A 26,031-nucleotide genomic window follows, 5' to 3' on the forward strand; every position below is an offset into this window, starting at 1 on the left:
CGTCCGAGCAGGGAGGAATCATCCGGCCCAATAACTGACATGTTCCGGTAGCTAGCCCGCTCCTCCATGTACGATAAAAATTGGTACATGCACGCACCAAATATTACAATTTTTAGAAGTTACATGTGTGATTGGTAGTTAAATTATTAAATGAGGTTCAATAATTATTTTTTGTTTTAAAATATTTTTTTGCAGAAACAATTATTATTGTTCGAGCAATAAAAATATTGTGCCAGAGCAAAAAAATATGTTATAGCAATAAAACACAAGATGATCGATTTTAAACCCAAAACACAGAATCCTAGAGGGGCGGAAGTGGTGTGACATGTCCACTTGGGGTCATACGCGTGACCAGAGCAGCAATATCACTCTCAAGTGCCCCTAAGAGTCATCCATTGACACCCCTAATAACAGACTCAATCAATCTTCTCCAACATATCACTCTCAAGTGCTATCATAGTTAAATTATTTTATAATAAACCTATCTATAGCTCCTTTTCTAAGATTGAGTAAATTCTCAATTCTTTGCTTGTTTTTCCTGCGCTTTTGATAATCTAAGTGATATTTGCTAGACTGATTTGCAGAAGACATTACTTGGATCTTGAAACAATAGAGGCCTAGATCAATTAATGCACGCGTAAAAAATCAATTCTCGTCATCCATCAAAGAAATGAATAAAAAGAAATAGTACCTGGACTTGTAGCAGGTACGGCTGGAAGTTTAGCTTGATCACGTGCTGGTCCAAACATCGGTCAGTCGATTGACAAGCGGCAGGCGTCATTTCAAGCAAGCAGCGGGCGGCGCGGCAGGCAATCAACCTGTCTCAGATGGTACGCCGACGCCCTGCGCCGGCGAGAAGACGACGCTCGCGCCGTTGCGGCCGCGGAAAAGGAGCGACGGAACAAGTTTTTCTAAGGTTTATTGGTGTTTTTACCTTTGCTTTGAAGTGTAATTGTGGTTTTGCCCTCACTTTTTTTTACTTTGTGATTTTACCATTTATTTTTTATAAGTCATTGCGATTTTGTCCTTAATTTTTGCGTATTTGCCCCTATTTTAACGTTGACCAAGGGTAAAATCGCACTGAATCGTGAATATCAAACAGCAAAATCACAAAATTAAAAAAAATAAAAGAAACATCACAATTACACTTCAAATAGGAGTATAAACACAAATGCCCCTTTTCCTAATGCAAAAGCAAATGACACCCTCATGAGCTGCTGATCTTGGGCCCCTGCAAATTGGGAGCCCTCACGCCCATGAGGATGGGCCTATATATCACTTGGCTAGAAAAGTATACAATCTACTATATAATGATATATCACAAGCTCATATTTTATAATAGTGCAACGTAACCCATTACACTAGTCGGTGTTATAAATGTAGTCATGCGGCCCATAATATATTGCCCGAGCAGAGAACTTCATGCAATGGAAGTATTTTTCATCTCCTAAAGCTATATAGAGAGTTTGTTTGTTTGAGCTGAAGCTTTTGAAGTTTTTTTAAAAACTGTTGATGTCCTTTTGTTTCTTAATATCCTTTAGTTTTTCAATATTATATATAAATTCAGCTTTTCTGAGCTTTTAGCTTTCCAAAAATTATATGAGAATCTTATTGTTTATTTGAGAAACTGAAAAGCTATCCAAAAGCTCAGACAAACATGCCTAGCCTCCCCCGTACGCCGACCCTATCCCCTCCCCTAGAATTAATTTGCTCCCCCTGACCAGATCTTGCCCAGTGTGCCTCGTCCTGTTCTTAAATTATTCACCCGGTCAAGCACAGGAACCAGCGAGAATTGGAGCCCCGGGACGTCTAAAGGCCTACAGCACCCGGTAGTTGGATTTGGAGGAGCGGAGCCTCGTCCTGCGATTTTTGGGGAAGCAGCAGAAGAAGCGTCTCAAGTCCAGGGGAAAGGGAAAACGAGAGGTTAGCGGGCGCCTCTGGTAGCATCCTTTTCTTTCTCGTGTCTGTATCTTGTTCTGCTTGTTTCGTGCTTCAGTTTGCAATTTCATTCTTCAACGCTCGGGAATTTCGGTTTCGTAGTGGATAGATGCTGTATATATAGGGCAATATTAAGTTTGGTAAATTTGGTGGTGGGAATGAGCAAGAATCTTGAGCCTGTAGCGCCTGATTTATCGCAAAAGGACTATTGTCAGTAATAATATTTTGTAGTCCACTTTTCTTTTTAGCGAAGAGTCTCAGAAGGCCCTTGTTTGTTCACTCAACTTCAAAGAGCAGCTAAAACGTTTCCTGAAAAAAAAAAGGTTCAAATATAGGGATCGGTTTTACATGCTTACCGTCATACTCCATTTGTTCCTCAATCAGAAGGTGCAAATTAGATGAACAGAATGCCAATCTGTCTATATGTTGAACTTTTTTCCAACAGGCAGGGCAGCGTGCCAGCGTGTTTGACCATTGACAGCGTCAAAAAGTACCCGTGCTGGCACTGATGTTCTAGGTCCTACCGGCTCATGGAAAACTCAGATGCCAGAGCGTTTCGCCTTGTCAGATGTCCAAGATGCCACAGCATTCTTACGGAACCCGTTGTAGCAGCTGTCTACCGATGCGGTGGATGCGGTACTATTCTTCGAGGTAATATTATTATCAGATTAATTGTACATTTGTACTCTTGTTTCTGTTGCTAGCATCTGGATGTTTTGTCACTGTTTTAGGTTTCTGATGAATTCTCTTGTGCTTGTACAGCGAAAATCCGCACCGGCAGCACGGCAGAATCGGCTGGTGCTTCTTCAAGGAAGGGACGTGATCAGAGTGCCAATCCTGAAGTCTCTGACATCTCTGAAGCTCGCGAACAAAGATGGAGCAGTGATGCAGAGCGCAGTGCTACATCTCCAGGCGGCAGTGTCCACTTGACCAAAGGAAGCAACGATTCTACTTCTGAATTGCAGAATGAGAAGAAGAAGACGAGCAAAGGCCAGGCTGCCTTACTCGACGCTGCAACAATGCACCATTCAGGTGAAGTGGCAGCGCAACCACTATTCAACGATCACGAAGAACCTGCACCCAAATCAGCTCAAGCCGCACAATCTGCACGAGATGTGTCGCGAAAGGAAGATGATACCGCCGCCGCTGCTGCTGCCAGAGGAAAGGTGCCGGAGATTCAATCAGAAAACTCGGGGCCCTTGTGGGATCAGCAGATGTTGAAGACAGCCGATGATCTCCCGCTCAGAGCACTAGAGCCATCTGCGACGCACAAGCTACCGGCAGCCATGGAGGCCAAGCACCGCCTGCCAGCCCGCAACCACTGCCGTCCGATCCTGAAGGGCGCGCCGTTCATCATCTGCTCCGGCTGCTTCAAGCTCGTCCAGGTGCCCGCCGGCTTCGCTGTCTCCACCAAGACAGTGCACAAACTGCAGTGCGGCTCCTGTTGGACTGTTCTCTCCTACGCCTACAGGGTTCCAGCCAGGAAGAAGCCTGACCAGAAATCGATTGATCAGCTGCGCATACACAGTTCAAAACTGTGGGCGGATGCAGCACTGCTCTTGTTGGAGGTTCTCGGCGCCCCCCGTCGAGGTAATTTGAGGTTTCACAGCTCCACTTCTGGTAGGGTTTTTGGATTTTTGACACTCTCTTCGTTGGGTTTCACAAATTCGACATCATCAAGATTGGCTTCTCAAAATCAAGGTTTTAAATAACCAGCTATAGCTGCTAGGAAGGGCAGCCGCTATTGTATTTAGTCATCTAAATTCAGCTATAGCCCGCTAGACAGCGTAACGATAGCCCCTTCGCTAAACGCCTTATCCAGCAATTTGAAACCTTGCTCAAAATTGACATTCTCTTCATGAACATATTGATTTCCTTGCCATTTTGCATTATTAATCCATTTAATTTCCCTTTTCCATTTTACAAGCACCTGAACTGACCAAACATCTCGCCTGCTCATCCTGGTTTCAACCGAGCCGCTCTCTCCTGTTCCTGCTCGCCGTTGCTGCTTGATCCGTTGCCCGCCTTCTCGCCCTCGCCATTCGCTCCACCCATCTCGGCCACTAGCCCTGTGGAGTTTAGTCTGCCTGCTCACCCAAGGAGGAAGGGGATGCCTCGGGAAGATGAGAGGAGGCCGAGGGAGATGGAGATTTTTGGGGAGGACACCTTCGGACACCCTTCCGGACACTAGCCGAAGGGTCGCCAAAGGGGGGCGAAGCAGACAAAGCAAGATTTCTACCTCTTCGGCTATGCGTCGAAGAGGAGCGAAGGTGAGGTGCACAAACGACGGTTGGAGTGCGCGCCTGGGACCCTTTAGTGATGGACCCTTCGGCTAGGGACCGAAGACCCGCGAAAGCGGTGACGTCATGAGGAGTTGAGTTGTAAAGATGAGGTTCTGGTGTGTAATTACTAGATACCTCTGAAATATTCGAGGGGTCGTGAAAGGGTATGAAGCTGTAATTGACAGTTATGGTAGTTGAACAGTGACCTATAAATACTGATATAACCGCCCATTGATAGGACATTGAATACAGGGTTAATGCGAGCTGGACTGCCGTCCGAAGGTCTTGGCTAGAAAACAGTGTTCTCTCTCTTGATTACGTGCGCATCCCGAAGCTGTTGTAGTGTCCGGCCATTCCAGAGACACTCTCCACCAACAGTTTTTGACGCCCACCGTGGGGCTTGAACCCATGACCACAACGTTAAGAGCCACCTTGGTCGTATGCAGCTATGTCTCTTTGAAGTATCTAGCACGAAGACGATCATGTCAATGACGCGCCTCTTGCTGCACCATCTCGTTCTTGAACCTTCGCTCCATAGTTCCTCTGGACATTGATGGTGCGGCGATCATCGGCCTGGCTAATGTGATCAGAGGCTCAGGGCATGCAGCCTGCACCTATGCACAGTGATCGGCGGCGGGCATGGTCGGCGCCTGGCAATCAGCAGCGCGCTTCTTGTGTCGCAATGGCCTAGTGACCGGATTGGATCTGTGGCGCGCAGAACTGCCGGGTCACTATCAGTATCGATTCAATCTTTAATACAATTGCCAACGGAGCCAACCATGTAATTAAGGCCACATATCCAAAGGGTAATTCGGTCAGTTCATGTCCATGTTAAATGGAGCCAGAAGATAAAATAGATTAAGAAAGCAAAATGGTAAGGAAAACAAAGTATTCATGAAGAGAGTGTCAATTTTGCAAAGCCAATCTTGATAGTGTTAAACTTGCGAAGCCCAACTAGTGTCAAAAAACCAAATTTCTAATACAGTAGCTTGGTAAGGAAAGGAAAGACTTCTAATACAAAGAGTACAACTAAGATGGTGGTATTTTTCTAAGCATATCAGGGAGTGAACAGATAATGTCTGGGCTTATTCTGGCTATGAAAACAGTAACTGAGCAGTTGAGTTCGGTTGGTGATGATGGCTACATTTACTCAAACCAAGCTCAGGCACTGGGCAAAAAGGGTAATCAGAGGGATCAAGTGGGTGCCCTGTGGATAGTCTTGCATCATTACTTTAGTACAATTGCATCACATTTACCTTTCTTTGAAACCTGGATTAGTTCAGTTGCAGGAGTTTAATGCAAAACTTTCATCCCTAATAATCACACAAGCAGCAGATAGGAAATGTTTCCATGTATTCCTTTTTTTTTCCTCGAACACACAGGAGAGCTGCGTATCAATATATTAAGAAGAATAAAGGGGAAAAGAGCCCCAAAGAGTTACAGGAAAATGGGCCTGTAACTCGCCAAAAAAAAATGCTAGTCAACTATTACAAGAAAAAGAAACAGGCTAGACCAAACAACCAAGACCCGTATCACCTAGGTGACAGCAGCTGCTGGGGCGAGGAGATGAGAGATTCCTCGAGCTCCAGCAATAGACTATTGTCTCGCCTCCTCTTTGATTGATGCAGCAACATATGCCAGATTAGGAGAAATTCCATCGAACACACAACGGTTGCGATGATTCCACAAGGACCATGAAACCAGGATGATAATGGAATTGAGGCCTTTCTGATTTTGCCCAGTAACCCTGCTGCTCGCAGCAGCCCACCATTCCACAAAGGACATGTCCACAACCTGTGGTGCCAGTGTTTCCAGGCCAAGGTCTTGTAAGACAGTGAACCAGATTTGCCGACTGAATACACAAGTTACTAAAAGATGATCAATTGTTTCCTCTGCTTGAGCACAAAGGGGGCAGGAGGCCGGGTGGTCTAGTCCCTTTCTTGCCAATCTGTCAACTGTCCAGCATTTCTTGTGGGCCACTGTCCAAAGGAAGAATTTGCATTTGCTAGGAGCCCAGGTTTTCCAGATTCTTTCCCAAGGTTCAAAATGAATAGATCCAATGAAGAGAGCTTCATATGCAGACTTTGTAGTGAAATTGCCCGAGACGGAGAAACTCCAAATGTGAGTGTCCTCAATCTCTGATTGCAGCTCAACTTCCTCCAGGAGGTCCCAAAGCTGCAAGTATTCAGCGAGGACTTCCACTGTAAGAGCTCCTTTTATATCCAAGATCCAACTTCTGTTTTCAAGAGCATCAGATACTTTTCTTTTTCTTCCTCTAGCAGTCACAACATTGAACAGGTGTGGGTAGTGAGTTTCTAGACTCTGATCAGTCAACCACCTATCCTTCCAAAATATTGTGTTCTTGCCATTTCCTACTACAGTTACAACAGCTGCATTAAAAAATGCTTGCACTTGATGTTGAGCTTTGACAAGCAGGAAGGCCCATGTTTTGTCAGGCTCAATTTTTTTGTAGCCAGAGCCATCTCAGTCTTAGTGACCATCCTAGGTGCTGGAGGGGAGAGATGCCTAACCCACCAAGAAACCATGGTCTGGTGACTTTGGGCCAAGCAACAAGGCAGTGTCCTCCTCTCACATCTCTCCTTCCCTTCCAAAGGAAACCTCTTCTAATCTTTTCAATGGATTTCAGGGCCCGAGCAGGAAGGTCCACTGCTAGCAGCAGATAGACCATCATAGAAGTTAGCACAAATTGGACCAGAGTGCATCTACCAGCTCTTGTGAGAAGATCAGCTTTCTAGCCAGGAAGCCTGTCAGCAATCCTATCAACAATGGGCTGAACCTGTGCATTAGTTAGTTTGTGGGGGGATAATGGTACTCCAAGATATTTGCAGGGGAATTCTGAGGTCTGGCAGGGAAGATGATTCTGCAATATCATTCTTTGTTCCTCCAAGCATTGGATGGGGTGAACGCTACTCTTTTGTACATTTGTCCTGAGCCCAGAAGCTTCCCCAAACAGTTGCAGGATGTCAAGGGTGATTCTGATATCACTAGCGGATGGTTGTAGGAAAATTACCACATCATCAGCATAGAGGGAGATACGATGTTGCAGCGCTCTACGAGCCAGAGGCTGGAGGAGTTCTTCTTCAGATGCTTTCTCAATTAATCTGCACAAGACATCCATGACCAAGATGAAGAGCATTGGGGATAGCGGGTCTCTGCATTTCTTTTTACGTCCATGCAAAACAAAGTTGTCAAAATATGCACTAAAAAGGATGAAATGTTGACAAGCTTGCTATATTTACAATTTAGTGCAGTTTTCTAATAGCTAAATTTGATGAAAGGAGAAAAGAATAGCGTTAACTCTTGTACCAGATTGAACTCTGTCAGGACTAATTGATTCCAACTTTTTTGTAGTCACGAGGAAAGGGCTGGATACATATTCATGTAGCTCCACATTAACCGAGGAAGATTCTATTGGTACCTATAAATATTCATATAAACAGGTAAGAGTAAGTAGCATAAAAGTTTCAGTTTATTTGGCAGCAGGAAAAATCTTGTGCATTGGGATAATATACCGTGTAATCGTCAAGAGCGGTTTTGATATCCCGCTGTATGAAACTTCGACAGATTCTAGTTGTTCGGTTGTTCCAATAAATGAAAATTCTCCAGGGTCGAGAAAAGGCCCTAAAAGCTGGCTGCCCATGACGTGTCTACAGCATATGTGAAGAAAGTGTATCAGCAAGGCCATGAGAGGGCCCTTTTTTCTTCTTTTCTGAAAACCTGGGCCTGGTCGGCTGCTACCACAACTGGGTAGTGGGTACCGAACCACCTTATTGGCACTACGCATACGTTTCCTTACACGTTTTACCTAGGAGGCTATGTTTGATTTTATATGTTAAATACCAAACTACATTACATTACCTTAGGTTGTCAATGCTATATATATTTCAATGAAGTAAATTACATTACCTTAAGTTGTCAATGCATTATTTCAATGAAGTACTTGACCTTTTGTAGACGCAATTCATGCATCACATACGAAAAGGTACAGTACATGTCTAGAACACCCAAGTCTGGGCTAATAGTTCAGTTCCCTGAATTTCCTCAGGTTGAGAAATCGCAGTCTAGTTTTTATGAGGATATACGGGCATGGTTTGCTATGGAAAATCGGTATGGAGAAGGCCTAGACCACCATACATGCATGCAACAGGTACTTGTTTCCTCCAGAAAGCATGTTTGCCACTATTGTAATTGTCATGTCTTCTTTCCGTCCTTTAGTTGATTTCTTTGATGCACTCCTTCACTATTGTAGGTTGGTCCTAAACTTCTTGGTAGAAATGATATGAGGCAAATGATTATGGACAAATTATTATTGGATAGAAATGGTGGACATAACTGTACTGTAATTTGCATAAATGCTGGGAGCGGTCATGGCAAGACTTCACTGCTCCATGCCCTTTACAATGACCAAGTATTGACTGATACTTTTGACAAAAGCATATGGATACAACTTTCTGATAAATTAGACATGTCAATGCTATTTAAGAAGATTGTTGAGGTTGCCATGAATGACCATTGCGGCATTGCAAACCTCGGGTGTCTTCAAGAAATGGTTAAGGAAGAAATTACAGATAAGAAATTCTTGCTTTTCTTGGATGATGCAGATATAGAGGACAGGAAATTTTGGAGTACTGTATTAGAGGTTTTTAATGCTGGTGCCAAAGGAAGTGCTGTTATCATGGCTACAAAGAGTTATACCGTTTCTACTTTTAGAGATGTGGCAACAGATTTCTTTTTGTTAAATCCTTTATCTGAAGAAAGCAATCTGATGCTTCTCCAACAATGTGCTGTTATGGGCACTGATATCCAGAGCAATCCTGATTTACTTATGGTTGCTCAAAGGATCATTTCCAGGTTTGGAGGTAATCCTCTGTACTTGAAGGCTATTGGTGGTCTTCTGTGCCATGCAGACAGTTCATTGGAAATGGATAACTTTGAAGGAAATGGTATGCCTTTACAGCTTTGCCACGATGTTTTGCCTATCCATCTGAAGAAGTGCCTCGCATTCTGTTCTTTGTTCCCCGAAGGTTACATATTTGATAAACATCACATGGTCCCCCAATGGATATCTCATGGTTGTGTTAGGCCTGCTGAAGGCTGTGAACTTGAAGATGCCGGAGTAGGATATTTCAATGAGTTGTTGTGCAGATCCTTCTTTCAATATTCACCTGTTCACAATGACAGATTTGTGATGCATGAGATTATATACAAGGTGGTAGAGTCTGTCTCTCTTGACAAATATTTCAAGTCTGAGGACCCCACGAGCAGCATACCAGAAAATATTCTTCATTTGTCACTTGTTTCCTCTCAATTTCGGACTATTGAACTGATGTCCAAAACAGAAGAGTTGAAGGATTTGCAGACATTCCTGGTGGTGCAACCTGAGTGGCAACCGTACAAGATTTCTTCCCCCACCTTAAATCTTATCGGTTTAGCCGATTTCTTTCTGAAGTTCACATCCTTAGAGACGCTGGATCTGAGCCATACTGACACTGAAGAGCTTCCAGGGTCCATTGTTGGCCTAAGAAACCTGCAGTACTTATCTGTCAGCAACACAAGCATCAGGGCTCTGCCATCTGAGCTCTGCTGCCTCAGCAATCTTCAGACACTGCAAGCAAAAGACTGCCGCTTCCTCACCGGATTACCTGGGGACACAAAGAAGCTGATTAGGCTGCGCCATCTTGATGTGACCAAAGATCTGGGCTACGTTCAATTGCCACAAGGAGTAGCACAGCTGACTGAGCTCCGGACACTGCCAGTCTTCCATGCAAGCAGTCACCCATCACACTGCTCGGTCAGTGAGCTGGGAAACTTGCGCAATCTGAGGGGTTGCCTTCAACTTTCAGGACTTGAAAATGTCAAAACTGTCAGCAAGACTCAGGAGGTTAATCTGAAGGATAAGCATCACCTAAAGGATTTGACACTGCAATGGCACGATGGTGGCATAAACATTGACGATGAAGACGAAGACGAAGACGCACAAAATATGGCTGAGCAGGTGCTTGAAAGCCTCCAGCCGCACACCAATCTGCAAGAGCTCGCAATTAGAAGTTATGAGGGCAGTATGTTCCCTGCTTGGATGCAGGGATCTTCTTCCTTGCCCAACTTAGTGTCACTCACACTGGACAGCTGCTGCAACTGCACCCATTTCCCTGCCATTGCCCAGCTGCAATCACTCAAGTTCCTGGGCGTACGGAAGATGTACGACGTGAAGAGGCTAACCAACAACACATGTGGCGTGACCAAGTTCCCATCTCTTGAGCTGCTAAACCTGTGGGAGATGTACGGTTTAGAAGAGCTGTTCGAAGCGTCCGAAGGCGACTGCCCTCGCCTGCGCAAGCTCTGCATCAGCAGGTGCCCGGACCTGAAGAGGCTGCCCTGCGCCCCTTCTTTGACAGAGCTGGTTCTCCACTGCGGCCACCAGCTCCCGGACATCCCGGAGCTCGAGTCCTTGGTGTCGCTGAAAATCGAAGGCTTCCACAGCGTCAAGTCGTTCGGCCTGCCGACATCCGCAGCGCTGAAGAAGCTGGAGATCAGGTCCTGCAAGGAGCTCTCGTCGGTGGAGGGGCTGACGGCGCTGACCAGCGTTCAGAGGCTTAAGGTAGCAGGGTGCCCCAAGCTTGTTCTGCCAAGAACTGGTAGCCTGACGAGCTGAATAAGGTAACAACCCAGCATTCAGTTCCTTCATTTTTTTCTGTCCTATCTTTTGAACTAAATATTTAGGTATTTTCGGTGGTCAAGTGGCTGAAACTTCCTTCACTTATTTAGGTATGCCGCTTAAGCATAGGCGAATCAGTAACAAAGATTGAAAAATAATAAAACAATTGCACATCTATTCTTTGATTGTCATGTAGCTAGGTTACTTTGGCGTATAATCTACATCACGTTTGGCCTACAAAGACCTAGTAACATTATTCACATGTTTGGGTTTTGGTTAAATGGGATGAGGCGGGCACACAAAAAATTAGTTTATGCAAGTTTATGTGCTTTTTGTTGGGCTATTTGGCTGAGCAAAAATGATATTGTTTTCCATAAGTCTCAAAAACAAACTTGTTTACAGATTCTTTTCAGAGGGCCATACCTAGCTAGAATGTAGATGCCACTGCAAAAGGAGGAGGACATGGATATTATATCAACTGCTTGTGAAATCTTCGCAAGGAATGGGTGACAATTTAGTGATAGGCTATGCTTGTAATCTGTTTCTCATATACTTATGAAATGTGACTTGTAATAATGGCTGGATATATCGTTTCGATGTAGAAGATGGGATATTCATATTCCTTTATCTAAAAATCTTTTGAACTTGTTACGTCCGTAAAAGCATGGGTGAGTAGCCCCTCTGAACTTTGAAGCTGGCAACCCCAGTACTCTGGTCGACCGAATGTAATAACGCTTGTGTTAAGCTTTCAATAAAGTTGGGCGTGAAGCCTTTGGTCGATTTCAATTCCTTCGTCAGTAGAAAAGATCAGTGCTTGTTTCCATGTTCCTTTGGATTGTACGGCAATGTCCCATATGCACTGTTGATGTGGCTATTGGCCTATTGATATGACAAATTTGTTCCAGCAAATGACGAGTTATTGGCCTTCTTGCTCATCAATTGGCGCACGGCGACACAATACATCGCTTTCTTTTTCCGTTGAACGAACAGCACCCAATGAGTAATTTTCTATTGATATGGAATTATGTTCTTGCAAGGCCATAACCAGGCAATAAAAAAAGAGAACAACAGAAACACCACCGGCGAGGTGGATTTGGGCATCAACACACGCCAAACTCAACACTACTCAATAATTCAAGCTGGTCGGATTGGAGCATCGACACGAACCGCACAACTCGTCTCCAAAGACAACTCTGCCGGGTCGGAAATTACTCCACGCGGCGATCGCAACAAAACCGGAGCCGGTGGCACCCACCAAGACATCCACACCTATGTAGTTGGTAAGAATCTCTAGGCGTCACTCTGCGTCGATAGTGAACTAACAGATGCAGACTGCATTGCACTGGAAAGACCACCGCCTTGCAGGACCTTCTACTGTAGTGCCGCTGCAACACCATCCTCCACTTGATGGAGTACCACCAAAAACCAGATCTCTCGTAGAATGCCTCGCAGTCACCACCACAACAAGTCGACAACACAACGCACGGGCCACGTCACTTCTGCCATTTGACCTCGCTCTTGTTGCCTCAGACAAACACCACGTGCGGACGCCTCGCCACACCCACCATAGTATTCCACGCAACGGTTTCTTTTCCTTTGTCAGTATCGTTGTGGTGAGCAATATTGCCCCACGTTCCCAGATCTCCATCAATGCCGAGCCACCGCCACAGGCCAACCTCACCTACTTGCTTCATCCGCATCCATAACCTCCGCCGCCCGTGCCAGCAAGCCGAAGAAGTCACTTGCCCCGTCTTCCAACGGATGTACCAAAGTCAGTTGCTTCAATCTGTGCGTTCGAGAGGACAATTGGGACCCTGGCCTCCTGAGTCATGAGCCACGTCTGGTGGAGAAGATCCGCTGGCCTCTTGCGCATCCTTTCCCTTTTGTCGCATGGATGAAATCAGCGACAAGACCACAAGGGAGCACGTGGTGGCTCCCAGGAAATGCGGTGACTACTTGTTCAGAGCCAGGAATCGCTTGCCAAGCACATCACTGACCATGATGAATATCCCACTGAGTTGTGCTGGAAGGCAAGCAGAATCAGTCAGAGGTGAAACGTGCCCGGGGACTCAAGATTCGTCGGCCCACTGAATGTGGCCAGCAATCCAACAACCTTTACCTTGCTTTCTTTCATCCAATTTCTAGGTGCAGACTGGCGCCACCAGAGGCGACGAGCACGTTTTGTTCATGCCGAGTTTGTTAATCCCGGTGGCAAGTGCGCTGCTGGGTGTTAGACTATCGCCTAGGAGTAGATCAGTGGGAGTATTCTCTGGTTCTTGAAGAAAGTACCGTCCAGGGTCGACGACGAGCTCGATGGTGATGTCCAGAACGCCGGCGACGGAGTCGTGGACGAGTTGTACAGGATGACGGTGGCGTGGCACAGAGACCCTCGGTGGCATCCGGCGTCGGGGACGTCCTCGCTGTGGCAAGGACGCTGGCATCGGTGGACTTCCCACCGCAGCATCGCCCCTCTAGATCGGATTAGGGTTAGGACAGTGGGTAACAGTGACCGCGGGTGAACCTCATGACCCCCTCTAATCCCCACCTCCACTTTATAGGGCTGCACGACGGGGGCCCACCAGCCTCATCTTGGGCTGGGCGTCCCCAATCAGGACGCGAGTCAATGTTGGCCCAGTCGTTGGACTGGCCCGGTGGAGATCAATACTAACATTCTCCCCCTTGATCTCACTTTTGTACTTTAAAATTTCTCAATTTAAACTTAACTCTTTACTTTCTCTTTAGTTGCTTTGCTATTGGCCTCATCTCATTGCAGATCAGTACGTAGAGCGTGCCTCATCATGACGGTTATTAGATACCGTCAGACTTAACAGCCACAATGTACCTTTCTGTATTGAAACAAGACTTTAACCTTTCTTTGGGCCCTTTAGTAATCCAGAAATCATAGGCCTCCCGTAAAACCCATGTCGACTTGGGCGGTAGACCTTTAGTAAGTGGATCCGCAAGCACTTGCTTGATACATTGGTTCTTAATGATTTCATATGATTCTAGATTTTCTCTTTTGCAACATATAACTCATTGTCAATGTGTTTGTCAGCACACTTGATATGTTGCCATAGGAGTGAAAACATTCGAATGGTATATTGCTGTTATCTACCATTATCAATTCCGGGTATAGGTTTTCTCAACTATTTTGCCTGTCTTGCAGCCTCATATCATGCTAAACTTTGGGTACACGACCCACGATATCACAACTATTTTGCTTTTGGAGCTTTTTCACAATAAATCTCCAAGCGCGAGTGTTAGCTACTACTGTGGGCTTCACTAAACAGCTCACCAAAACTTAATTCTTTGTACTCACAACCTTTTGAGAGTACATGTCCGTTTCTTACTTAGTATGATGCTGGCAATATTTTGCAAAATTGCGAAACATTCTATAACTCCATTCCAGTGATCTATTGCTGGACTGGACTTCTGCCAAAATCTCCTAGATACTTGCGCTATGTCAGGGTAAATTCTTTTGAGCACTAATTTTGCTTCCAACAGCTGAAGCACATGGAACCTTTTTCTTTTGATCGATCATATAACGGTTCTTGGAATCCTGAAAATTCCAAAACTATTACCCTTGACAATAGGACAGGCGTAGGCTTACTCGCATGCATACTATATACCTTTAGAACTCTTTTCTAAGTATGCTCTCTGCGATAGTCCTGATACCCCCTTTTCTTTTTATCCCGGTGAATTTCCTTTCATAGAGCGAATGACTCTTCACCAAGATTATTCTTATCAAAACTAGAGGTCATAAGAACCTTCTTTGAACTTTGCTGGAAAAGGAATTTCCCAACTTTGAACTTTGTATATTTGCAATTTGTCATCTTGAGCTTTACTTAAAACCCAAAACTTTCTTTGTTCTCATAAAACTTTAGATACCACTATTCTGTGATCTGATTTCATCAGATGGTATCCCTATGTTCTTTCTTTCCACAACAAAAACCATTTAGTTCTGTCATGTATATATACTTTCTTGTACAAATCTCCATTAGAAGATATTGCTCCAACATCCATCTGATACAATCCTCAAAATAGTATGACCAATGTCATTTTATGATTCTAAAAGAATCCTTTCATGAGACTCCATAAAAATGTCTCATTATAACTTATTCTTTTCTTTGCATAAATCTTTTGGCCACAAGTCGTGCTTACCGACTTTCCATGTTCCCTCTGGAGTCACATTTAATTTTGTAGACCCATTATAACCTACTGTCTTTGCTCCGTTAGGAACTTATTCTGCGTTCCAAAAACAAATTTGAACCTTCTAGGTCTTATGACATCTTCCATGGCTTCTTACCACTTTAATAAATGAGACACCTCAATTTTTGTCATTCATACAACGCCAAAACATATGTTGAGACAATTGTAGTGCTTGAATTATAGGAGTGAACATACCATCCCACTTCTCTTCAAGACTTACTTCCCGACATACTTTACTCCCCCAGATTATCCCATCTATTACAAAGATGGAATGGACACCTCAAGCTTTAATTTGGGTTTGTTCTTCACAAGCCTCATAGGGTGCTTTAAAGCACCACCTTTTCTTTCAGTTGCTTTGAGGCTCAACTTTCTTTTGTTCTATTTGGAGCTGAAAAACTCCAGGAATTAACTTTGAGGGTATGATTGGGTATCATCATTATGACCGTTGTACTCCCTTTTCGGTCATCTTCACTTTAATAGATCATCCTTGCTTTGAGGAATTAATTTTGAGAGGAAATTCTTTCAAAATCTTTCTTATCTTTCTCCCCCTCGAAATATGGCAGAAACTTTGTTGCCATAGTTTCGAAACTATTTTCAACACTTATGAACGAGGAGCCTTTCATTACTAGAACTTTATTCATATGACCAAGTCATACAAAATAATGGGAGTACCATTTTCTCGTTCCTTTTCAAGAGCTCCTCAGAGTTCTTGATTTGTTGCACTTTAAAGAACTCATTAAGTTTTTCATTTTGCTATACTTTTGCAAGCCATGCTTGCAATCTTGGTTCGCATATAACTTTCTTTTTGTCCTTCGATTCTTTTCAAGTCACTATCCAACATGCCACTATAGTAGTGCATGAGAATTGCTGGAATAACTTTAAAAGCTCCCCCAGACTTCTTTACTTTTATGTGATACTCAAGTAGCACATGAGCCTTCACAACTTTTCTTGTCAAGCAGGATATAAGTGACACAAGTGCCAAAAACTTTTCTGACAGGCGGTATAAAACTTCAAAGGCATTTGCAACGCATGTTTAATTCAATGTTGGTCAAATTGAACGTACGTCAAACTCATTTCAACCATTATCTTTACTGTTGAAGGACAAGATAACACTTTATAGTGATAAAATTTCAGTCACAATGACTAAAACATGCGCATATACTTTCTTTTCTGATTAAATCTTCCCATTGGTTCCAATTTAATCAGAAAATCTAACAACAATAAAACTTTAGTGAGAGAAACCAAAAACTTCTCGAAAATAGTTGCATCTCTTCCATATCAACTAAAAGTTAGAATGGAACCAGCACTTTTCTTTCTTAACCTCAACTATACAGCTGAGTAACCTCAAAACTTTATCTGTGGCGTTGATCGCAATCAACTTTTGTCTGTTAATTTCTCTCTACTTGGGAAAAATTATATGTCTTAATTTAACGTTGGTCAAAATTAAAACATACAACTTTCCTTTACTTTTAATTCTATATCACCGTTGGTCAGAAATAGAACACATGACTAGAATGAAAAATTATAATATTGCCATCATAAACTTTGGTCAGAAAATGACAACATCATAATAAACTTTAAATTTTTTTCTTTTAAGAGCAAACTAATGCTCAACTTGACACTTACAATGGCAAAATGGTGCCAAAACATCATTTCTTTGACATACAACAGCGGAAGCTTTTCTTAACTTTAAACTTAAAGGCACCTTTTTCCCACAGGGAAAAAACTCATCTGAGTCTTTCTTTATTGCAGCGGAGAACTTTTCTTTCTTTCACAAGTTTTTCTTTGTCTTTCTCCATTCTCTAAAAAATTGATCACTTTGATAAAAAAAATGTCAGAGAATTAACATTGAACTTAAAATCACAATGAAATTATAATATTGTTATCATCAACGTTGGTCAGAAAATAACAATATCATAATTAACTTTAAACTAATATATTTCTTCTCCTCTATTTAAATTGTCCCGTTGGTTCTAATTTAAATAGAGGATGAAACTTTTACTTTGCAGCGGAAACTTGAATATTCTATACCGAGAAACATTATTTTATTCTTTTATTCTCCTAAACAATTTACACGTTGGTGCAAAACTGAAAGGAGATCAAAACATAATCAAATTCATCAAACTATCATTGAAACAGGCTTCTTAAAAAGAATATGACTAATTCTTAATCTTTACTGTGCAAACAGGCATCCCAGCCTAGGTCGCGGCTTGGCGGCCCAGCACCTGCACGCGCGCGGCCCGAATTAACGAAATCGGCCTGCGGCCCATGCGCGCGCTGCGCTTCCGCGTGCGGCCCACATGCGCGCTCGCGCGGCCCATGCGCACCCGCTCTTAGCCTGGCTCGGCCTAGCTCGGCGGCAGCCCAGCCCGTTTGGGTCCAAGCGTCCCTGGCCGTTGGATCAGTATCGGACGGCCGCCCGTCATCCTCGCGGGAGCAAAACCCGCCAGCCGGTTGCCCCCAAACCCTAGCATCCATTTCTCCTGCCTCCACCGGTCCGAGCCCGGCGCTGCAGCTGCCGGCAGCTCTCGCCGGCACACGGCTGGTTCCGGTCTCCGGCCGGCGGCTGTTGACGCTCCTTAGCGCCCCCGATTTATATACTGCAAGCGCACGGTTTCATGTAGCTTTTCCCTTAGAGTATTCCCCCAAGGTTTATCAATCCACGGAACCAAAGAGACAAGAAACAATCTACTAACATAGAGATTTCTTTGTGTGAGATGGTGAAAACGAATCTAATCTACTAAAAACACGACAAACACCGAAGGTAGCAAGAGAAAGTTAGAGATAACCAATCTAGATCACCTAGATCATGCATATGTTGTAGTTCCAGCTAGATAAAGTGAAGTAAGGTAGATGTGAATCTAAATGAAAAGCATCTTTAAACTCAAAATCTCCAATCCGATCCCTCGATACCCCACCTACTTAGTGGCAACGGCCTGTCACGACGCCACCCCTTTCAACAAGATACCCTGAAGCAAGTCGAACCCCCTTTGGTAGTTCCGCCATGAACCTCTAGCCACCATGACTACAAAATCATGCTAAGCGATCTATCTCGATAATAGATCTAGGATGAAGCGAACCCAAAGAAAAGAACGAAATCGAAAGAGAGAACATGGTCGCTAAACATTCGGAATCACAAATAACTTCGCCATGAATGATTGTACATCACAAGATCACAACCGGGGACCTACCTTGATCTTGATGATCCTAGCTCCAGAATTCCGACGTGGTCTTCCTTGCAAGGTTCCCACGTCGGCTAGGGCAAACCCTAGACAACTAGCACGACCCTCGGCTCTCCGAGAGGTGTCCCTCTATCTTCTCTGCTCCTTGGCGTTGTCTCCCTAATTGATCTCTGCGTGAACCTTGGGGAGGGGTCTTTAAATAGCCTCAGGGAACCCTCAGTCAAAGGGGAGGTCGAATCGACCTAAAAAAGGGCTGGGCCGGCCGGCCCAATGCAGGCCGGCCGACCTGGCACTTTCCTTCGCCGGCTCGTGCTCATCTTTCTCCCCAAGTCTCCTGGAATCTTCTAGAGTTTATGTCTTTCACGATTGCACCCCTTTAGACGTCGTTATCTTCGAGATTTTTTCGAGGAGAAGGATAGGATGGAAAATCCTTCCTTAAATATCTCTTTGCTTTGCTTAGCCCTGAAGTATCTCGATCTTATCTTGTGGGCTTTGTCTTTTGGGCTTCATTGGAGGGTGGATGTGCATGAACGGGCCTCTAATCATCATGGCCTTCGATCCTTTGTTCGGGCTTTGGCCTTCGTCATTCTTCGTGTCATCGCGTGATCATGGGCCTCACCATTTCATGCTCCAAAATTGGTCAAAAACCTGCAAAAACGAAGTACCTCCAAAATATATGTGCAAACGTGAAAACGACCAATAATTGGGCCGAGGTTAGGATGGTTAGTGATTTTGATATTAAATTCATGCCATTATCAAAGTTAAACAGGGGATAAAATGGATACTTAAGGAGTGCCAACAGCGGCCAGCGACCCTTCTCCTTCATTCCTTCCCTGTCTTGCTGCTCAAACCGACACGGTGGCGGCGGGGTGGCCTGGCCCGTCCCGGCGGCTCCGGCGGCTCGCCGGCGACGGTGAGGAGCAGCGCCGCCGGCGCATGGCCGCGGTCCCTTTTCCTCTCTGTTTTCTTGGCCTCCCCTTCTTCCTCTTGCTTTTGCGCCGCACAGAGGCAAGCATGGAGCGGTGACCGCCCATGGCGGCCGGAGGAAAATGGTGGCGCCGCCACCGGTCCCCTCGCCGGTGCGCGTGCTCGCCCTTGGCTGAGCATGCCACCGTCGAGCGGACTGTGCGACGGTACCCTGAGGGCCGAGTCCGCGGAGGAGGCACGCGCGGTGGCTTGATGTTCTCGGCCGGTGGCTCGTCTTTTCTTTGACATACGGCGTCAAGCGACGCCGGCGGTGATGGTGACGGCGGTGAGGTGAGCCCCAGGTAGGATCCCCCTCCTCGCCGTCCTTTCTCTGATCTAGGGTTAGGGTTACACTTTGCTTTTTCGATTCGAGATCAATTTGTTCTCTTTTCTCTGATTTCTCGATTCGTGGACGAATCCTGCTTTTCCCATCTCGATCTACTCACTAGATCGGCTCTGTTACCATTGTTAGACTCTTTAGATCGCCTAGGAGTAGGTCAATGGGAGTATTCTCTGGTTCTTGAAGAAAGTACCTTGCAGGGTCGACGACGAGCTCGACGGCGATGTCCAGAATGCCAGCGACGGAGTTGTGGACGAGTTGTACAGGATGACGGTGGCGTGGCACAGAGACCCTCAGTGGCGTCCGGCATCGGGGACGTCCTCGCTGTGTCAAGGATGCTGGCATCGGTGGACTTCCCGCCGTAGCATCGCCCCTCTAGATCGGATTAGGGTTAGGACGGTGGGGAATAGTGACCGCGGGTGAACCTCGTGACTTGAGCCTCTAATCCCCACCTCCACTTTATAGGGCTGCGCGATGGGGGTCCACCAGCCTCATCTTGGGCTGGGCGTCCCCGATCAGGACGCGAGTCAAGGTTGGCCCAGTCGTTGGACTGGCCCGGTGGAGATCAATACTAACACTGGGGGCATGTGTTTGATCCAAGAACGAACGCACATACACGCACCAGCACGGGCGGCACCACGGGAAGATAGGTTTGAAAAGGTATTCCTTTCCATCATAGCATGTATTATAGCCGGCGGTGAACGGGCTGGGAGCTGATGTGGACGAGGAGAGAGACGGAGGCGGGCGTCTCGCTCCGCGCCCGCTTAGGCCGGCGGAGAGGCCCTCCGTCCGCTGCCATTGGCTGAGCTGGCGGGGCCCGCCACCATCACCGCCTCCCTCCCAGCCGGCGGTCGGCGCCGCTATAAACCTTGCTCTCAGGGTGGCACATGCTCTCTGGCGATCCCTTGCCACACCTTGAAATTGTTGCATTTCAGGATGTGATTAGAAAGAAAAAGTAAATAATAATTTTCTCATAATTTTCAAATTTTCCAACATTTGTTTTCTTTACAGGAAATTTACTGTAGGAAAATAATTGATTGTGTTTCTAAATTAAATGAGGTTGTTCTGTTTGTCTTGCATACATGCTGGCTGCATAATATTTTGGATGAAAAATGAATCTAAATACGATTAGGTTTACCTCCGATCTTACTCCCGCTTGTAATCCAAAATCATTTCCTTGATCTTTATCTCGTTGAAATCTTTTCATTATCTAGCCAAACAATTCTACTTCATTTTCCTAACTGAAATTTTATTCTTCTTTTCCATGCAATCGTTTAACTTCTTTATTTAAAACGTCAATCCGTTATTCAACCATGTTCTTACCTTGGAGTATTTCTCTCTCCTTGTGTCGAGCCATTCAATCTCAGCTAATAAAACCAGCATGCAAGCTGTCACGTTCATGTTAGTCCTTCTACACCATGCATGTCCGTGCAATACATGTGCTTTGCTTTTATTTTAACAAAACAATGAGCACGTTTCCGTATTCTTTTCCAGCATACAGCCTCAAACAAGCTAGCATCCAAGACTTTCATGTACGTCTTCATGCAAAACAAATCCATCCTCAAGCCAAAACCACAACATGTGCTTATCTGTTGATTCAACCTCACGACGACTTCTAGTGTTGCTTGACCGCCGCAATGGCTCGTGCATGCTGCACGCCGTACATTTCTAGGATCACTCATGCCCACCAAGTAGCAAAACGGAACCCACTCTTTCTCCTGTTCTTGTCCTCCACTCACGATTATGATCCATCAGAGTCTGCCAGTGTCCTGTGAGCTGCTCACCATTTCCTACTGCCTATAAAAACAGAAGCACGCAGCACCTCTCATGCTCCAGTATGCTATGCTGCTGCCGACTCTACCTTCTCCTCTTCCAAGCGTCGTTAAGAAACTCGACCATGCCGCACACGCACGCCCGGTCGACGGCCGCGATGCCCCACTCGTCTTCCATCTCCGGCTGTTGCACCTTTGCACCGAGACTCCGCTTTCCCTGCACAGCTCCCGTGCCCGCTCGCTTTCTTCCCCACTGTGCTTCCTTCTTCAATACGCAGCCTACCCCTTCACCTCCTCCTTCCGTTCCTTCCGTTTTCCTCATCAACACCCCTGTTGAATGCCATTGATGGCGCATCACAAGCTCCACCTCCGTCTCGTCCCATTCCCGTTCCAAAAAAAGAAAACCGTGCATTGATGGAGAGTTACTGCAATTACGGTAGTAACGCCCGCTCCTCCAATTCCCATGCGTTACCAGGCTTCCATTCCCCTATAAATTGCACAGAATTGATCCTCGTCTCCTCCTTTTTCCTCTCGACGCCAACACGCTCACCATCGTGTATACATGTCCATTTCGGGCCGGCCCGCCGGGCGGCCCGTGGCCCGGCACGGCGAGGCACGGCCCGAGCACGGCCCGGCACGGCAGGCGGCGTGCCCGTGCCGGCCCGGCACGAGGTCCGTGCCATGCTTGGGCCGGCAGGTCGGCCCACGGTAACCCTAGCCATTCGGCCATCCCCTCCCCCGCAGCAGAGCCGCCCGCAGTCTCCCTCGCTCGACCTCGCCTCACCCACCGTAACCCTAGCCATTCGCCGGAGAGTGGAGACGGACGCCGCCGAGCCGCCATCGACGCCTTCTGATCCTCTACCCCTCTCTCTCCCTCCTCGCTCTATCCTCTTCCCTCTCCTCCTCTCTCGCTGCCTCCGTAACCCTAACCCTAACCTCGATTTGGTCAAGTTCTGTGCCAAGCTCCGCTCGTCGTTTTCCCTCACCGCCGGTGGATCTGGTGCTCCGGCAGCGCAGGTGAGCCGTCCGCCCGTCCCTCTCTTCCGCACGAGGTCTCGTACCCTAACCCTAAATCAGTAACCCTAACCTCTATGTTTTTCTTCTTTCTCTTGTGTTGCAGGTCGTTGGCTATGGGTCTTCTTCCATAGATCCGATGCCGCATGGCCGTGAGGGAGCCGGATACGCCGACTGAGGAGGCGGCCATGTCCATGGAAGATGATGCCATGGACGACGACTACTATGCTGCCGCCGAGGCCGAGGCCGACGAGGTGGAGCGGGAGCTTGAGGCGCAGAACGAGGCCGAGGATGCCCGGCGCTTCATCCTGGGTAGCAGTGCAGATGCTGCCATCGAAGTGGATGGCGCCGGCGCGGGGACGGGTATGGGGACGGGCACGCACACCGGATCCACGAGCCCGACGGGCACGGCCGCGGCGAGTGCATCTGGTACCCGCACCAGGAGGAGGGAACCATCCTCCAAAGTCTGGCTAGACTTTGAGGAGGTGACTGGGATCCAGGGAGGCAAGGAAGTTCGTGTATCTGCCATATGCCACCACTGCAAGAATACCTTGTCTGCTAAATCCTCTTCTGGTACTGGGCACTTGCGCCGTCACCTAGATGTTTGCCCTGCTAAGAAGGAAAAGGATAGACACGGTAGAACTCAGTCTATGCTTAAGTTTAATGCTGATGGTTCTTTTGTGCACTGGGAGTACTCTCCTTCTGTTGCTAGAACAGAGCTTTGCCGTTTGATTGCTAGGCTAGACCTGCCTCTTTGCTTTGGTGAATCTGATGCTTTTCAGGACTACATTACCAATGCTCATAACCCTAGGTTTGTGAAGTCCTCTAGGCAAACTACTGCTAGAGACTTGATTGGCCTTTATAATAACCGTGTTGAACAGCTTACTGATGTCCTGAAAAACTCTGTTTCATCTGTTGCTCTTACATCTGACATTTGGTCTGGTAAAGCTAAAGAGGACTACATCTCTGTTGTTGCTCACTTTGTTAACCCTGATTGGTGTTTAGAAAAGAGGTTACTTGGTCTAAAACCTATAGAAGTGGCTCATACAGGTGTTAACATTGCTGAGCGTGTTGAAATGGTTGCAAGTGACTATGGTATTACTGATAAAATCTTTGCCATTGTGCTTGACAATGCTTCATCTAACAAAATTGCTATAGATGTTCTAAAACCTATATTCTCTGGTTACATTGGTAGTTTGATGCCTAAACCTGCTAGGATTGAAGATGATCTAGCTGTTGTATTCTTGCATCAGCGCTGTGCTTGCCATATCATCAATTTGATTGTTAAGAGTTGCCTGAAACGTTTGAAACCATATCTTGAAGATTTTAGGACTGCTATTACATTCTTGAATTCTTCCAATCAACGTATTGCTTCTTATAAACAGTATTGCTTGAGTGTTGGTGTCCGCCCTCGTAAGTTTGGAGTTGACATGGATGTGAGATGAAACTCTACTTATCTGATGCTTAAGCATTTAGTTCCTTATCAAAGTACCTTCTCTGTGTGGATTCAAACAAACCATCCTCGCAAAGAGGATGGCTCTTTTTTACTGACTCCTAGTCACTGGACTATTGTAGAGAAGTTATTGTCTTTTCTTCAATTATTGTATGACTCAACTGTTGCACTATCTGGTGTTTATTACCCTACATCACCCTTAATGCTGCATCATATTTTGAAAATTGCTAGGCATCTAAATGCATATGAGAACCATGAACTGCTAAGAACCGCTGTTGTTCCTATGAAAACTAAGTTCCTCAAATACTGGAGGGAGATACCCCTCCTGTATTCATTTGCTTTCATTCTTGATCCTAGAGCTAAGATGAGGGGGTTTCATAAAGTATTGCAGAAGTTAAGTGTTCTTAATGGTCAAGATTATGCTAGATACCCATCATCTATTCGTTGCAAGTTAACTAAGATGTTTCAAGTTTATGAGTCCAAGTTTGGTGATGCTTGCTTGAGGACTTCAACACTGACAGCTGTTTCTGGTATGGTAACTGAGGCCTGGGATGATATATATGGTGATGAGGAAGCTTTTGCAGGTAATCCTGGTAATGGTGCATGTACATCAGCTAGTTCAGGTCTATCTGAGCTCTCTTCTTACCTTGATAGTGACACTGAGGTTAAGTTTAGACCTGATTTCAACATTCTAAACTGGTGGCAGCGCCATAATCAGACTTATCCTATCTTATCTATACTTGCTAAGGATGTTTTGACTGTCCCAAAAAGAAACATCACCTGGTACCAAGCGAAAGGAGCAAGAAGGAGGCAGTGGACCTGATGCTGCTGCTAGGAAGAAAGACAAGGGCCCACCAACTGAACCATCCAGCTCAAGAGGCAAAAGAGCTTGAACTTCAATCTCTCTTTCCATTCTGGCTATCTAATGTTTATTAATGTATCTGTAACTGTAATGAACTATGACATGGACTATGAACAATGAACTATGAACTAAGGAGCTGGCTGTACTCTTTTCCTTCCTACGGTTTTCTCACGAGGTGTGAGTTTTTATCTATGAAGGTTTTTAATGAGGCAGCATTGCACTAAGGCTCCATTTACATTTTGAGATGCACTGTTCTGTGTTATGTGATGGTTTGAATGACTGGATGATCTAGTTTAGCAGATTGAATGATTATGCTTGGTATTTTGGAGTTTGGTCATGAATTGTTGAATGCTTGAGTTTGAACATATGAAATCTGTTTATATTGCATTATTTGGAGTTGATTGAGCTCTTGTGTGTCCTGAGCACGGGCACGACACGACACTGCCGGGCTGACCGTGCCCCAGGCACGGCACGGCCCATCTAAGCTTAACCGTGCCGTGCCTGGGCAGAAAAGCCGGCACGGCACGAGGTCTCGCCGTGCCGTGCCTGGGCACGGTGGAACCGTGCCGTGCCCACGCGTGCCGTGCCGGGCCGGCACGGCACGCCCAAATGGATATGTATACCATCGTGCCTCTGTTCGCCGGGAATTGCTCGCCGGTGCCGTACTAGGCGTACCAGCAGCACACCTCGCCGCCCAGGTCACTCCTCGCGTCGCCCAGGCCTGCTCACCAGGAACAGAACGTCGCCACCGGTCTGCTCCCTTCCCCTCTTACGCGAGCGCGATTGCTCGCCGGAGCGCCGTGCCCGCTCCTCGCCGTCGGCGGCTTCGCCCGGCCACCGCACCACCATCCCGACTCCGCCATCGCCCTCGCCAACGCCTCCTCTCTCCACCAAGCTTCTCCACTTCGCCTGCAGTCTGACGGAACGGCGACGCCGCTGCGCTGCCTGCGACCTACTCGCGAAACTGGCCGCCGCCTCCTCAAGCGCCCGAGCCCCTGCACCCCTGCTGTAGCGTCTCCGTCCCCTCCTCGCGTCGCCCAGGCCAGCGCTCCGCCTCTGTGCAGTGCGCCGCCGGCATCCAGGAAGGGAAGCAGGGCAGAGCACCGTCACCTCCTCCTGCCTCGTGCTCGCCCTTCCCCATCGCCTGTTGCTGCTGCAGTAGCGCCTCAACCAGAGCCGCATCCCCTGATCTTGAAGAACCGAGCACCACGGTGAGTACTTGCCGCCGGTAAGCCCCAGAACGGAACGTCCTTGATGTCATCTCCCAAATCCCCATCTTCCCCTGCTCTCACATGGTCTAAATCGCTTCAATTTTGGCCGAGAAATTTGCAAAAATG

The 26,031-nt window shown here is 46.3% G+C and overlaps 1 protein-coding gene across 3 annotated transcripts; it reads left to right on the forward strand.

Annotated features, from left to right (window-relative positions):
- The first annotated feature begins 1,614 nt into the window (after positions 1-1,614).
- On the forward strand, positions 1,615-11,682 carry LOC120640739 (disease resistance protein RGA2-like). Of its 3 annotated transcripts, none has more exons than XM_039916658.1 (7): positions 1,615-1,923; positions 2,384-2,589; positions 2,701-3,528; positions 7,593-7,681; positions 8,287-8,388; positions 8,491-10,898; positions 11,310-11,682. In XM_039916658.1, the coding sequence occupies exons 2-6, from the start codon at positions 2,469-2,471 to the stop codon at positions 10,891-10,893; spliced, it is 3,543 nt and encodes a 1,180-aa protein (XP_039772592.1). In that variant the 5' UTR covers positions 1,615-1,923; positions 2,384-2,468; the 3' UTR covers positions 10,894-10,898; positions 11,310-11,682. The 3 variants fall into 3 exon arrangements, with proteins under 3 accessions (XP_039772592.1, XP_039772591.1, XP_039772590.1); XM_039916657.1 differs by having other exon boundaries at positions 1,616-1,940; positions 11,299-11,682; XM_039916656.1 differs by having other exon boundaries at positions 1,616-1,923; positions 11,299-11,682.
- The last annotated feature ends 14,349 nt before the right edge of the window (positions 11,683-26,031 follow it).

Source organism: Panicum virgatum, chromosome 7K (genome assembly GCF_016808335.1).
Source record: "Panicum virgatum strain AP13 chromosome 7K, P.virgatum_v5, whole genome shotgun sequence".
NCBI classification, from domain to species: Eukaryota; Viridiplantae; Streptophyta; class Magnoliopsida; order Poales; family Poaceae; genus Panicum; species Panicum virgatum.